The following is a 16887-nucleotide window of genomic DNA, read 5'->3' as shown; positions in this document are numbered from 1 at the left end:
TTCTTTGTCAGAGCAATAAGAGATGTCATCAGAATTGAGAAATCTTTTATAAATTATTAATAGAAGTTGACAAATCTTAAAAAGCTTTAAACACTCTTGATAATTTTTGAAATTATTCATTTCTGAATAGTCTTAATCTTCTTTGAGTTCATACACACATTTTTTTTCATTTTAATAATAAATTTCAGATAGATTGTCAGCTTTATCTTAAACTCACATTTATTAATTTTAATCTGCAAACTGATCTGATGAAGCCTCTTCAGAATCTGTCAGACATAATCTTAATGCTGTTTTAATAATTTATCAGTGAAGATAAGAATATCATCTAAGTAAGTTAATCAAAACTCATCAAGATACTCATAAAACATTCAATTTATATACTTCTGAAAGATACTTGATGCATTTATTAGTTCAAATGAGATCATTAATTATTTAAAGAAATTATATCTTATTCAGAAGACTGTCTTTCATTCATTATCTTCAATAATTTATATGTTATGAAAAGCTGTAATGATGTCAAGCTTGATGAATCACTTTGCAGAGTCTATACATTACAGAATTTTATTAATTAATGACAACAGATATTAATCTTTCTTGATTATTTAATTTAGAATTTAATAATTCATGTAAAATTAAAAATCTTCTTCTAATTTTTTTATAAAGAGAACTGGAGGTCCTGCTGATGAACTGCTTATATAAATAAACTTTTTATTAAGATAATCAGTAAGAATTTTTCTGAGTATTAGAAGTTCATTTTATTTTATAATATAGAAAGATCTTCAGAATGATGTTACTTCTTTCTCATTTTTATTCATCAGCAGCTTAATATTATAATCAACATCTAACTTTTATAAATCTGACAACTGCTTCATCTTTTTTTAATTAAAAATATTAAGAAAGTCTCTATAGTGCTCTGATAACTTCTTCTTAGAGTTTTTTTTTTCTTTCTTCATACTGAGCATCTTCTTTATATTAATTATAGAGATTACAAAAACTTCTATCTTTTCTCTCTTTATCTTTCTTGCCCACATTGAGTAGACATTTACTGATATTTTCTGAATTTTAATTAACAGAGAGTTCATTAAGAATTTTGTGATCACACTTTCATTCAATCTCTGTAATGCTCTATTTAATACATCAATTATTACTCTATTTTCTTTCATTCATTCTAACTCAGCAATCATATCATACTTCATTACAGATGACACATAAAATCAAGTCTTTTAGATTGAGTACTTATTAATATTAATTAAGATTCTTACAATCTCTCAAATTTGTTTTTCTGTTAAATCAGCAACCTCTCTCAACTCTTGAAATTGATATTTCATGTGGAGAGCTTAATATTATGAAGTAAAATAAGATGAGATAACTCTATAAACTCAACAGTTATTATCAATTAAAGTTTTTGCTACATACACTTCATTAATAATAGCATCAGTAATTAAGAGAGAGCTATTTATTCTTCTCTTTGCAGCTTTTACTTCTTATATCAGATTTCTACTAGATTCTTGTCTGCAATTTTCAACAAGAGCAATTAGTTTTTTAACTCATTCTCTTTATCTTCATAATCTAATATAATTATCAACAGATTCAGTTCTGCTGCTACAATATTCACTGCATTTGATCAGATGACTGAAAGCAGTCTATAGATTTTAAGAAGATGCTCTTTTAATTCATAACAGAGACAGAAGCTGTTCTGTTAATACTTGTTAATTTTTTATTAATTAATTCATCTGATACACTGAAATTCTTCTTATACTGTATTAATATTTATTGAATTCAGCAGAGAAAGAGCAGTGAAAAGAGTTAAAGCTGATCAGAAGATATTTAAAGAATTATTTCTTACTTATTTTATCTTTCAGAGACAGTTGACATCTGCTGTCTGATGATTAATCATTCTTAACTGTTCACAGTACTTCTTATAAAACTTCTTTTTCTGCAGTTCAACTGTTCAATTCAGCAGATTCAGACAGATGACAGACTTCAAATAAATTTTTTTAATTTTATTATCTCTAGCAGCATTAGTCTTAAGAAGTAGTCAGTTAAACTCTGTTAAGAACTGTATGAATGAAGTATTGTCTTATTTAATTTAATTTAATTTTAATAAGATTTTGTCTCTTCATGCAGAATCTGCAAATGGGAGTTTCATCTGACTGATAAAGATATTCAGTATGAATACTGTTGTACTTTAATTCTCTTTTATTCATACTAGCATTGTCAGTGCTGCTGTTCTCTCAAGTTAAGAGTTCATATAAATAATCTTCTCTTCTGAATTAAGCAAGCACTTATAATCAATCTTCAACTTGTCTCTGAGCATCATTTCAAAATTAGAGTAGAAACTCAGATTACTTTCATTAAAAACTGCTGAATTGAGCAGTCTGGATTGGAAGTGAGAAGTCACTATTAATACTGATATTAAATCTGATACTGAAGCTGACAGATGTTCTGATATTAACTGTTCAAGTTTTATAATTATTTCTGTCTGCTATTAATTTGCTTCTGATAGAATTTAATTTATATTCTGTAATACTTGTAAGATGAGTTGATATCTTTCTTTTATTACTCTTACTCATATGAGCATCTCTTTATTTATTCTTTTATTATTATACTCTGATGTGTGAGCAAACATCTTTTCTCAATAATTTTGTGATAACTTACTTTATTATCATTTTAATATGATTTACAATAACTCTCTTTATTATTGTCTCAATGTTCATTTTTCATCTCTCAACAGCAGTATATTAGCTCTGACAGCAATCAACTTCTTAATATAATTTATAATAATCTACTTTATTACTATTCCAATATCTGTTTTTTATCTCTCAACAGCAGTGTATTAGCTCTGACAGCGACTAAATTTTCAACATTCAAATTTCCAATGGATGGATGTTTAATTATTTAATGTTCAATATCTCAATATTCAACTTGATTATAATCTGTGGAGAGATTCTTTTAACAATTTACTCTAATCTCTTTTATCTCACTTCAATTTTCTTTATTTAATAAAGAACTTCTCTCACAGAAAGATTGAGCAAAGTAATTCTAATGTAAGCAGTAAATGTTAGAGTTTGTTTCACTAACTAATCTATATTCTATTAATAAGAAGAATTGCTTAAGAAAAGAAAGAAAAAGAGAAAGAGAATAATATTAAAGTGTGTGTGCTCTTATAAAAGCAAGAATAGACTAGTGAGTCTTGATTGAGAATCTGATTGATTGAACACATTAGCTGTTAGTAAGCACTGTTAAGGACTGTTAAGTGTGATCAGAAGGTCACTGAGTTGTTGAGTCTAATGATTCATTAAGAGTTCTCTATCAGACATCAGCCTGTCACAGTTTAATTCTTAATATAAATAATTTTACTGATTTCTGTGGAAAAGTGGTCTGCATTCTCTTGCAGTTTATTCTTCATTTTGAAAAGTTAATGCTCAAACTTGAATTTCTTTTCATCTGTGAGATGCTTGAGATCATTGATCTTGACTGATTGCTTTTCTCTAAATTCAGTTATATGAGCAGAAGTACTTTCTCATTTCTGCATGTTCAGTAATGCAGTTACACATGCTTCTTTATATTAATCTTGTTTCTTTATCAGAACAGTCACTTGTTTCTTCAGAGCACTAATCTGATTCTGAGCTTCTCTTTTAATCTGTTTGCTATGCACTCAAGTTTCATGAATTGTGCTGCTGATTTCATTATAGACTGCTTGTGTGTTCTGTTTCACAGCAGCATTAAAATATTCAAAAGAAATTCAGTTTATTTTGTCTTCTTGTAAGCTTGAAGCTAGATCAATTCATTAATATAAGAAAAAATTCAACAGCTGATTCTCTAATGATGATAAGTTCAGATTGTTTGCAGATGCTGACACATTCAAAGTCATGATTAACACTGTTTGAAATCTTTTAACTGAAAGACTTCAAAAAGAGTAAAGTAAGATGATGTTTAATATTATGATATAATCTCAGACTAGATCCAAGAATAGAAGAAGAAGAATCTAATAAACTGTCATATTAGATAGATTTAATTTAAAAATACTAAACATGATGAAGAAAAGAGAAGTCTGAAATGATTGTGTAATATATACTCTCTTGCTCTACTAATGACAGTTGTCTGAAGAATCTGATCACATGTTCTTAAGTCTGATGCTTCTTTACCACTCTGTGTCAGATTCTAACAGAAAGTGTCAGAGAGATTGAATAAACTTGATACATATATTTTTGAGTTCATTCAATCTTTCTACTTGTTCAAACCCACTAACTAGTCTGACAGCTATCCAGCCACAATTATTGTGCTTGACTTGTATCATACAGAATTTGCCCTTGCTGGACTTCTAAAGAAGCTGACTTGAATTTCAACACAAACCAGTCAGGACAGTGTGTCTATCAGAGCTGACTCTCATTCTGGTTGACTGATTCTTTAATGATTTCAGATAGTGTTACATTTTGTGCACAGGATCACATCTCTGAATGCACAACTGAATGCTTGTGTCAGAAGCCTACCTGAAAGTTTGGGCAGTGCTCTCATCTCACATTTTCTTCAGAGTGACATCACTAGCAGCTCTACTCAATGACATTGCCTGCATCTCTGCATGTTGTATAATATGGACTCTCAGAAGAATCTCCTGTTTTTTCAAACCATTTTCTGCAAGTTTCTATTTTCACATAAAGAAGCACCTTGCTAGGCGAGTTTCAATGCTGTCAGAAGGGCAAACTTGCCATGGTATGTCTTCTTTAAAATTAAGACTGAGAGCTTGGAAGAAGTTTTCTTCCAGAGCTTCCTAAAGTCTAAAATATCTTGCATCTCTCTTCCTCCCATGCAGCTCCCATACCCAAATATGTTGACAAGAATGAGAGTTGCATGCCCACCTTCACTTCCCAGTGCAACATCTCCTTCTGATTCTGGAGGACTGAAGAATCTGAGTGCTGTGGAGTTCAATGCAATTCCCCACAGGAGATGAATATATATAATGACATGGAGAAGTAGCTCTTGCTTCTATCTACCCCCTGCTGTCACACATCCACAGCTCTCCATATTCACCATATATCAGACCTGGGTCCACTGGCTCTTCCAACATGCAGTTCCTCAACATCCTCTGTCTTCTCCTCCCAGCAAGCATCCTAGCTGCCGTTGCAGAGCCTTCAATTTCGCCTGGATTTTACAGAATCATTGAAAACTACCATTCACTTTCCCCAATCATGAATGATACAGTCTCCAACATTGAATTTAAAAGGGTCAGCGACGCTCCCTATCACAGATGGTATTTTGGATTAGCCAAACCATATAACAGGGCATACATGATTTCACATGGAGGCAAATATATCAATGTTGAAAGCAAGCACAGTGCTGTCGCCTTCCTCTCAAATACTTCATGGACCTTCTTCCAGATCTATTATTACAGCAAAGCCATCTGGGTGATTGAGCCGCTCAACCAACCAGCCGGCCAGCAATTACAGCTTTCAGTCAACACAGACCCCAACAATCACCAAAGGAGCGTCCTGCTGCTTAAGGAAGCCCTTTACAGTGCCGGCTTCAGCTTTATTGCACCACAGAGCGATTGATGAACCTTGGCCCGTGTTGATGGAGTGGATAGAGTTGGGATCATTGATGGCGGTCATATGGTTGTTTGCTTTCCAAGATGATGGCCTCGGGTAGCATGTTAAATATGGAGAGTATAGGGATTGAAGAATAAAACATGTTTCTGATGGAATATGGTAATGTTCTCTGTCCAGCCCGATGTCGTTTTGGACAATCAGTCATGCGCAGTACTGGTAATGGTCCTGATATCCACAATCCCATCAAAGTCGCGTGGAGTCTCCATTCCCAAACTCTTACCTCCTGCTCTAAAGCCGGGATCGCCGAAATATCTGTATGCCAACATAGCCATGATGTATGAAGTTAAACAGCAACCATAGCAGATTTCCTTGAATCCAAACAACTTCAATATAACTGTAGATTCACCATAAAGATCCCCATAGCCATTAGATCACCATTACTGCTTTGGGTAACTCTAAATAAACTGCAAATTTCCACAGTTACGTGAGAGAGCACAAATCTGAAGTTGAAATTTGTGTTTAGTAAAATTATTACAGTTTGACTTTTTGGAACAGGGATTTTTGAAGCCATTTGGTGAATTTGACTCCTGTGTAAATATAGTTAGTCTTTTTCTGCGAAAATTAAACCTCCACCTTGTATATTGGGCCCTGGGGCCCCACCAGCTGTGTGTGTTGCCCCCCCCCCCCCCCCTTTCTCATGGGTGGGTCAGCTCAAGCCATCCAGCATTGTGTTGTTTTTGTTTCCAGCTCTACTTTTGCAGTGCACATGGCAGAGGTGCACAGGCCCCAAACAGCTGCTGGCATGGGGATTTGAACCACCACAGACTGCTCTGCCTTCATACAATTATTGACTGACCAGCCTTTTCTCACTCTTCTTTTTGAGAGGTGGGAACCCTGGCCTGCCATCATCTTCATTCTATCATTTTCTCATCTTCTAAGGAAAGATAGTTTGACTCAGATATTATTGACATCTTCCTGGGGTCTTTTTCTCATGTTTTCTGGAATATCTCAGAATTGTGCATTCTCAAGACTTTAAACTCTGAGAGACATACCATTTGACATGTTAGTATCTGCTTCTGCACCATTTGTCTGTATAGTGCCACTGCTGACTTGTTTGTTCAATATTAATTAATTATATCAAAGAAGTATGATAGATAAGTCTTTTGATACAATCTCAGGCTAGGTGCAAGAATAGAAGAAGAAAAATCTAATAAACTGCCATACTAGATAGATCTAATTTGAAAATACTAAACATGGTGAAGGAAAGAGAAGTCTGAGGTGATCATGCAATATATACTCTCTTGCTTTACTAATAGCAGTTGTCTAAAGAGTCTAATCACATGTTCTTAAGTCTGATGCTTCTTTATCACTCCACACCAGACTCTAATATTATCTCTCTGAAAAATTCAGACATTCTCTCATGTCAGACATTCTGATTATAAATATTTTTATTTCAAGCTTTTAATAAATTATCATCTGCATGTTCTGATACATTTTTCTCATTCTCTCATGTCTTCAGTCATTTTATCAGTCATTTCAGAGATTTTGATTTCTGCAGATTGCTCTTGTGGTAATCTCTTAATCAATATAATGAGCTCTTAAAATTTCACATCAGATATTACTGCAGATCATGATCAATTTTAATTATTTAACTCAGTACTGCAACTTTCTTCAGTGAATTCAGCTTGTCAGAATTTACTTCATTTTTTATTTATTTTTCTCATTGATAATTAATAACTCTGACTTCTCATACTCTTATTTTAATAAAGAGTTCATTGCTGCTCAGCAGAGTTTGTCTGAAGAGAATACAGAATATATCTTTATACTTAAGAATAATTTCAGATAATAGCTGTTTTCTATCTTTTTCATTATTGAAAAGAATTCAGTGTTCTGCTCTGTCAGTTTTCTGCTTGAGCAGTCTACTGAATAGTTGTGTAGAGTTAAGTAGATCTGATTCTCTATCTCAAAATTGAGCTTTTAATAGTGATAATTAATTTATTTCTTTCTTATTTTCTGAGTCTTCTGTACTCTCTGCTGCATAAATTTTCATACTTTTTCAAAAGCTTATACTTGATTCTGTATCTTCTGACAGTTTAAGCACTCAGTGCATGATACTCCATCTGATAAAGACTGTCAGTTAAAAGATATTCATGACTTATAGTTATTTATTACTAGAAAGAAAATTGCACCTGTTGAAGCATGCACTGTAACAACTGTAGCATGATTTATAATAAGCAATAAATCATTTCAATTGTCTTGATAGTGACTTATATATGATTACAATCAGATTGCTAGATACTGATTGATAATTTCAGTCTGACTATCTGTTTGCAAATAGTGTGCTGTAGAAAGTTTTAGCTTGATTTTCAGAATTTTGATAAACTCTTTTCAGAAATCAGATATAAATTGAAATTCTCAGTCAGATATAATTGAATCTGATACTTCATAATATTAATAGTAATGCTATGTGAATAATCTTACAAGCTATGTGCATCACTCTTCTTGATGGTTGAGATTGAGATGAAATTCTTTGCTTCAGTCTATATATAATAATCAAGATTGTATTGTGCTTTTATTTTATTATGAGAGCATCTATAAAATTCATTGAGATGTGCTGTCACACATAGTGGAAAATTAGTAGTAGTTTCAGTAGTTCTGATATCTTATCTCTTAATATCTTGATTCATTAACAAACTCAGTAGTTGTTCATATAACAGTCTGCATTCTGCTGCAATGTTTTTTTTTTTTCTTCAATAAGTGCATTCAGTCTAAGACTATGGCACTGTACTAAATACATAAGATTGAGATGAGAAATCTCAACAACATTAATCATATCTCAACATATCAGTCAAAAAGAATAACAAATTAACAAAACAGTTGTAAAAATCAAGTATTCAGCCAATTTCTTCTTGCAATGTGAGATCTTTCAAGAAACTCACATAATATCTTAACACCTTTTTCATCACATAATAAATCAGTTAAATTCAAAGTAAACTTCTGTAGTTTTAGCTTCATTTCTTGATGATAAGAAGTCAGTTTGCTGCATGTCAGGAGCAAATGTGCTGGTGATTGAACAGACACATCATCACAGTCATATTTATCAGAATCATAGTCAGCCAGTCTTTTCAAATAAGATCTGAAATAATCATGATCTAATTTTAGCTGCATATAAGAAGACCACACAACTCTGCTGGTTTTAATCATCAGATTGTATGACTTCCATGCAGGCTTAGTGATGAGATTCTGATAAAGTTGACTTTTTCTTGATATATTCCACAAATTCTGTCATTCTTGTAATAAGCACTGCTTGATGTTTTTCTTTAGATAAGCTTGAGAAAAACCAATATTGCAAAACTGACTAGTATTTTCAGATATATCAAGATCAGCTGCTCTTTTTGCAGCTATATCAGCCATTTCATTGCCATAAATACTCATATGTGCAGGTACTCATGCTATATGAAGCTGAATGTTGTTTGAAAACAGCATTTCAGCTGACTGATATATTTTATATGAATATTTCTGATTTATATAAGCTGTATTTCTCTGAAGTTTTTGAATAGCAGCTTGACTGTCAGTAAATATCCATATGTTCTTAATAAAAGATATTTGAGAAGTGAAGCCATGGAGCATTCCACTTTGCACTATAAGTATCAATCATGCAGTGAAAATCTGATGTAATGTGCTTTTTGAGATAAGAAAATAATCTGAATAATTGAGAAGGAAACTTTTTCTTTCTTCTCTTTATTTTTCTTTGCACATTTCTTATTAAGTGATATTCAGGCTCAGTTTCTGATTCTGAATACCATTCATCTTGATTCCAGTTGCATAATTGAACTTTTGAATGCAAATCATTCAGATTAATACCACTGGCACTTAAATCAATTGGAACTCTAGTCTTTATTGGATGTGTATCATATAAAGATAAGATTCTCAATGCATAATTAAAGTACAGTTTATTTAATCTGACTGATGAGAGTGGTAAACATGTCTCAATCTTCATAGCTGCAACTGAACTAGATTTAAAAGCTTCCAAAATCTTTCTTAGTGATTGATTTTGAAGCTTTTTAAAATAGTTCAATAGAGATTGCTGCTGTTTCCACCACACAGGAACTTTATAATCAGTAATTGATGTAATGCAGACAATATATAATCTTCTCATAACTTCAAATGAAAGACCTCTTTCAGTATTTATCAATCTGCTGATTGCATGAAACATTCTAGTAGCATGAGCAGTTCTTTTTTGAACATGATACTTAAAAGAGAGCTTTCTATCAAACCATATTTCTAGTTATTTCACTATTTTCTTGAAAGAATCAGTTAGATTGGTCAATTTAACTGTTTTATTCATTGATCTTTTACTCTGATTAAAATGAATAAGCTCAGTTTTTTTCATATCAAACTGAACAAAATACTTATTTCCTCAATCTATCAATTTTTGAGCCATTTTTGCTAGCAAAGAGCAATTTTCAGAAATGATTTTTGATGATATTATTAAAGCAATATCATCAATATAGCTAATCATTCTGACAGACAAGTCTGAGCTAGCATTTTGTTTAAATAACTCACTGATATATATAAGAAATAGTATAGATGAAACTGGTGATCTCTGTGGTACATCAGTCTCAATCTCTACTGATTCATTCATGATTTCTTCATCAAATATTAATTTCACTTTTCTCTGATGAAGAAAAGAATAAATCCAGTAATATAGACTAGATGAAAGATGATTTTTCTGACATATCTCTAACAATTGAGCTTTATTAACATGATCAAAAGCTCCTTTCACATTCATAAATAAACATGAAGTGATCTTTTTATCATGTTTGTTCAGTTCAATATCAGAGAGTAATGTTATTGCTGCATCAATTGCTGATCTTTGCTGTCTGCCACTCATTTGATTAAAATAGAGCAAATCAGTGATTTCAGCAAGCTGAGATAGGCATCTTGCAATGATTTTCTCAGAGATTTTGCTCAGGTAATTTAATAAAGAGATTATTCTATAAGAATCTGGTAAAGAATAATCATCTTTATTAGATTTTCTCAACATCACTTCAACTGATTCTTTTCAAATTGATAGGTGATAACCAGTTTTAATCAGTCTTGAGTATAACTGATAGAATTGATCTGGAATAATAGCATATGTCTTTTTAATAATTGCAAAAGACATGTTGTCAGGGTCTGGAGCTTTTTTGGAAGAACTAGAATATATAGCATTTTCTAATTCAGTTTCAGAAAGTGTAGGCCAGTTCCAGTTCTTTTGAAAAGAATCAGTAAGCTGTGATGAAGAGCTTGAATCTGAGCTTGAAATGATTTTAAAAGCTGACTGTAAGAAGATATTGCATTTCTCAGAAAATGAAAAAGTATATGAAGAAGATTGAGATCTTATAGCTGCAGTCATCTCAGTCTTCTTGTTTTTGCAATATTTATATACTTTATACATATCTTCTGAGTCTGCATTCTCAAGAAAATTATTCCAACTAGATGATTTGACTAGTTTGATTTCTTGAAAATAAGAGTTTCTTGCTTGAAGATAACTGTTTAATGCATGAGCATTATTTTGATTATTTCTCCAGTATCTTCTTGTTTGTGCAAGCACTTTTGTCATTTCAGTCAGCTTATCATTTTATCAAGACTTTGATTTTTTCAGAAAATCTTCTTTTTGAAATGATTTTGCAAGCTGCATCAAAAATCAAATTTTGAAGATTTAGTGCTGCTGTCTCTAATTCAGCTGCAGTATTCAGATTTGCAAATGAATACTGTTGAGCTTGTGTGTGAAGACTTTCTGCAAAACCTTTCCAATCAGTCTTGTTCAGATTAAAGTAATCTGAACATAGAAGATTTTCAACAAGCTTAGTGATACTGGTTCTAATAGAGAATCTAACAAGTTCATGATCTGAACCAGTTGCATTTGATTCATCAATATATCACTCAGAGATATGAGAGTACAATATTTGTGTAGCAAATGATAAATCAATTACTGAGCTTGTTGAACTTGACCTGTTAAATGTGAATGCATCTGGTTCATTCAAGAGTTCAAAATCATATGAAGAAAGCCATTGAACTAATGAATCAGATCTGATAGAAATCATTATATTTGAATTCCACCAGCTATGATGTGCATTAGAGTCTCCAATCACCAGTGTTTCTTGATTTATAACCAGATGTTGGAGACTTCTTTCCACAGTATAGCTTTGATCTTGCAGATCATCAAGTCTTTTTTCATTATATATATTAATAATTTGAAAAGACTCAATATCTAAATCAGAAACATTCAATATAATAATATCAGAGTCAGAAATCTGATCAGTTTTTTGTGTGAAATGATATTTGAAACTTTTTCTTGTAAAAACTGCAACTCTAGATCTTGTTTGACCTGAGTCTGCAGGAAGAACGTAATAATAAGCTGAATGGAAGACTGTAGTTGAAAAATTATTCAATGCAAATGCAGGTTCTTGAATTAAAACACAGTCAACATGATTTTTAACTGCTGTTTCAAGACAAGAATGCATACATGCATTAGATCTGACTGCATTATGTTGAATGAAAGTGATTTTATCAGCAAAATTGAAAGAATACTGTTGATTTTCTTTTATTAAAGCTGTTCTTCTTCATTTTTATTAAAAAGTGAAGAGTAAAATTCTTTTGCAGCTTGAACAGTCTCACATTCAGTACTGTTTGCTTTAAGATTTCCAGAGCAGTTAGCACATTTTAATCTTGTGTGCATGCATGTCTGTTCAATAACTGAGCAAACAGAGCATTTATACAGTCTTGTGATATGATTTTGAGCACAGAACTGACACACAGACCTGTTTTTACAAGAAAGAGTAACATGATCAAATTTCTGACATTTCTGACATTGCTCTTTAGACTTGATTTCCTCAAAAACTGCTGTTCTGAGTGGAATACCAGCAATCATCAGTCTTTGTTTCAAAGCCTTATCAGCTGTTTCTTTATTGTCAAAAGAAATAACAACTGAACCATGCTTTTTAACATTTCTGTTTTCTTTTGAAGAAATCCAATTAACAGCAAGTGGAGAGAGATTATTAAAAGTTTCAATCTCTTGCTTGACAAGCTGCATTTCCTCTGAGTAATTAAATATCTCAGTTGAAACACCATGCACCACTATTTTAAATCATTCTTTATTCTTATAGACTGAGAAAAAAGAAGATTTAAAATAGTTCTGCCAGATTTCTTTCTTTTCAATAAGAAAATCAGCAGAATAAGTCTCAGTAGTAATCAATATGATATTTTGATTCTTTTGAGACTTGGTGATGACTGCAATAACAGACTTTTCAAGCTTTAGTTGCTGTTTAAAGTCTTGATTGAGCTTTTCTCTCAATTCCATAGCATTCTTTAAGTCAAATGCTTTGGAATCTGAGAGAATCAGGCACCTATCTCTATAGAAAGACTTGGAAGCTTGACTTTTCATTTATTTTACTGAATCACATTTAGAAGACAAGTGAGCTGTGCTTCTTTTCATGCTAAGAGAGCTCAAAGAGAAATCTCTCATTTAAGTTTCAGAGCAAGACAATACTTGAGCATAGCTTCTTGCCTGCTGATTTCCAGCCAGAGACTTACAGGCCTCCAGGTTTTCATCAGCAGCATGCATGTCAGATTGATCATGATTTGCAGAATCAAAATTCAAGTCAGCTTTTGCAGACAGATTCTCAATGTCAGATTGAATAATATTAAATTTACTAATTATATCATTCTGCACTGAGTTAATCTGTTTTTGCATTGAATTCAGTTTGAATTCAGTTAAATCTTGTTTGTTCAATAGAATATTTTGAAGATATTCAACTTGAGATTACAATCTAATCTGCAGCTCATCATCTTGATTTTGCTTGATAGTAAGTTCAAGATTAGTAATTGCTTTATTGATGTAGAAAGCTGAGGTTTTTGCAGAAGACTCAACATCAGAATTAGAAAGAGATTATTCAGTCTGTCTTTTTTTAATTCTTTTTGATTGTTTTTTGTTGTTTTCAGAAGTTTTGAATATAACTTTTTGAAAGAAGTCCTCAGATTCTGATGAGAAAGACATGATGAACAAAAGTTGCACTTATGATCTCTGTAATGTACAGTAGAAAGTGCACCTCTGGTCACTATGTCTCACTGTGGCAAACTTTGGCTTCATGATGAACAGCAATAGCACACAACAAAAGAGTTGAAGAACACAAAAATAAGAAAGAGATATGAAATAAAAATAGAGCTGATAATAGAGCTTGATGAGAGCTTCAAACTGATATCAAAATCTTGATGAAAACTGATGTATTTGGTTGGTGGAGTTATATCATATATTGTCTTTGTAAGAGAGATTGATCATGATGAATGAATCTATCTGATCAATGATAAAGAGTATTCTTATATACATAATGAGTATTGTGAATAGTCTGAGTAGTCTCTTCTATTCTTCTGTCCACTAGTTGAGATAGTCATAACTATTCTGACTATCCAGCTATCTGCCAGTTGAAATAGTTGCTACTATTCTGATTATTCAGTCACATGACTTTTGTTCTAGTTCCTCCAGTCTGTAACTCTCATAGTCTCATCATGCTCCACTTTCCAGTCACATCCTCCATATGCTCTTTCAATGGTGTGTGATGATTCTGTGCTGTGCTGCAAGGTTTATAACAGGTCTTCTTTGGTAAATATGACCACATTGTTGAGGTACACAATGACAAAGTCATTCAAGTATTCTTATAATGCATTGTTGATGAGTGCTTGAAACATTGCTGGTGTATTAGTTAGTCCAAATGACATGACATTGTATTCATACAGTTCATATCTTATTCTGAAAGCTGTTTTTCATTCATCATCTTTTTTAATTTATATTTGATGATATGCTTCTTTAATGTTAATTAGAGTAAATTATTTTACTCCTCTCAATCTGTCTTACACTTTCTCAATCAGTGATATCAGATAGGTTCTTGACTGTTATGCTGTTCAACTGTCTGTAATCCACATATAATTATAATGTTCCATCTTTCTTTGATGCAAACAGTATTGAATATTCTGTTAGTGATATTAACTCTCTAATATAATCTTTCTCTAGATTCTTCTTGATATATTTTCTGACTTCAGCTGATTCTTTCTCATTCAATCTGTAGATTAATAACTTTATGAGTTGTTTTTCTTCTTATAGTTTAATTTCATGATTCCAGAGCTCATGTTTTGCTAGACTATTTTCTTAATCTCTTTCTCTAAACATATTAATATATTTTCAAAATTCTTCTGATAGAGTTTTCTTGATTATTGTGTTCTGATCATCTTTTCATACTCACAGCTGTATCAAGTCATCAAGATTCTTTATAACTTGATTCACTGTTCTATTATAATTTAAGTTTTTTCATGAATTTCTTCTTCTATTTCAATTAATCATTTTTCTTGCAGTATCTTTCTATTAACTTGACTTATCATGATTAATATCTCACTCAAGTCATTTCTAAGTGTGAATCTCTAATCATAATATTCTGATTTAAGAGAGCATTTACAGTTTATCAGTCTAACTTTCTCTTCTTATCAGTTAATGTCTGGATTGTGCTGTTTTAATTAAGAGTATTTCAAGATTATATTATAGTTCTCTAGATTCATTACTTCAAAACACACTCTTTCTCTGTATTCTTATATTTTTATTTTAATAAAGTATGTTTCTTCTTTAATTCTATTCAGAGTTTCTTCTTTCAGTTCTGTTAACTGATAGAAATGTTTCTTTATTCACTTTGTGATGTCAGCTCATTTAATAAATTTTCTATTAATAAATAATCTGATTGCTTCTGAGTCCACTAAGATCTTTGCATATGTTGATTCAAATAAAATTGCTGTAATTCTGAAATAACAGATTTATTTATTAGTGACTAACAGTTTTGCTTGTCTTCTTACACTGCTCACAGACTCTTGTTTATGACAGCTTATTTATTTCTCAATTTAATAAAAGTTATTTTGAGTATCTGTTTATGTATCTTACAATTCTTTAAGTTAATACATTATATTTCATGCATTCTTCTTAAATTTTTAATATCTCTGCATTCTGCACATTCTTCATATTCTTGTAGTCTGTGCAGTGATCTTGTTGTCTTCCACTATTTTTTGTTATGATAATAATCATATTGATATTCATATTTCAGTTTATTGTGACATGAGTAATATGAATTATTCACTTCTTTTTATTTCTCATCTCAATATCTTTCACATGTTCATATTGACAATGTCTCATTTTCTTTACAGATCATTCAGTGTAGTTGTTCTTCTTAAATTAATAATATTCTCACAGTTGAACATTTTTCTTCTTCAAGTATCATACTTTTCATAAGATCTAGTTGCTTTATAATATTTTTTTTATATTCTTTAAATTCTAATACTTCTCAACTAGATTCTTCTTCTTTCTGAGTTGCTCTTAATTTCTTTAATAATCTTGAATAATATCTCTTGTCTTTTTTATTCTTGTGAATTAAGCATTCATCTTTATAGCACAAGCTCCAGTGAATTCTAATATGTTCTGAATACTTTATGTTTAATATATTCTGAGAGTCTGATATTTCTTCTTCACTTTTCTCAGTATTACATCTGCAATACTGACAGTCTTTAATATCACATTTATAATCTTCATGATACATAAAGTCTTTTATAACTCATATTTATTACATGAACTCTTCTTGCTGTCTCTGATGAAGTTCACATGAATAATTATAGATTGAGTAATTTGCATATTTCTTGTGAGTTGAATCTCAAGTCTCATTTATCTTTAAGTTATAGTAATAGTCATATTTCAATAATCAGATTCTCTAATCATCTCTTGATTTCTTTCTTTTAATCACACACAGTTCTTCACATAATTTTTATTTATTGCTTTTTAGTTCATTCTGACACTTGCTTTCATTCTCTGATTATCTTGATAGTGCTCAGTAGATCTTCATGATGTGCTCTTTAAATATTTCATAAAACTGTTGTTGTAATTCTTCATCTGTTGATTTCTCTTAAATTATTGCTTGAAAATAATGTTTTGATTTCTCAGAGTTTTTTTTATTTTCTTATAACTCTGAGTTCTTTTTCTTTATATTTAACTTTCTTTATTTAATATTGCTTTGCTCAGTGTTCTGATTTATCATAATAGAAATATAATTTGTCTTTTTTTTTTTTATTTTTTTTTCTTTTTCATCAAGAGTATTTTATCTAATTGTATTTAATTTTATAAATATAGATCTGTAGAGATCTGCTTGAGGTGTTTTAATTCTGTCTTTATAATTCATCAAGCTGAATTTCTTCTATATATCTTTTCTGTTTTTCATCTTTTATTATAAAGTCAGTTCTGATTCTAACTGTCACTTTGATCATTTCAGTCAGA

General features: G+C 31.2%; 1 protein-coding gene across 1 annotated transcript; it reads left to right on the top strand.

Moving 5' to 3' along the window:
* Positions 1 to 5066: 5066 nt before the first annotated feature.
* UREG_07816 (uncharacterized protein) lies at positions 5067 to 5552 on the top strand (the record flags this gene model as incomplete). The annotated part of the gene is made up of 1 exon (XM_002582997.1): positions 5067 to 5552. The coding sequence occupies one exon, from the start codon at positions 5067 to 5069 to the stop codon at positions 5550 to 5552; it is 486 nt and encodes a 161-aa protein (XP_002583043.1).
* Positions 5553 to 16887: the final 11335 nt, after the last annotated feature.

The sequence above is a fragment of the Uncinocarpus reesii genome, genomic scaffold (assembly GCF_000003515.1).
Source record: "Uncinocarpus reesii 1704 scaffold_5 genomic scaffold, whole genome shotgun sequence".
In the NCBI taxonomy this organism is placed as follows: domain Eukaryota; kingdom Fungi; phylum Ascomycota; class Eurotiomycetes; order Onygenales; family Onygenaceae; genus Uncinocarpus; species Uncinocarpus reesii.
The sequence above is the reverse complement of the archived record's forward strand: the minus strand, read 5'-3'. Positions and strand labels throughout refer to the sequence as shown.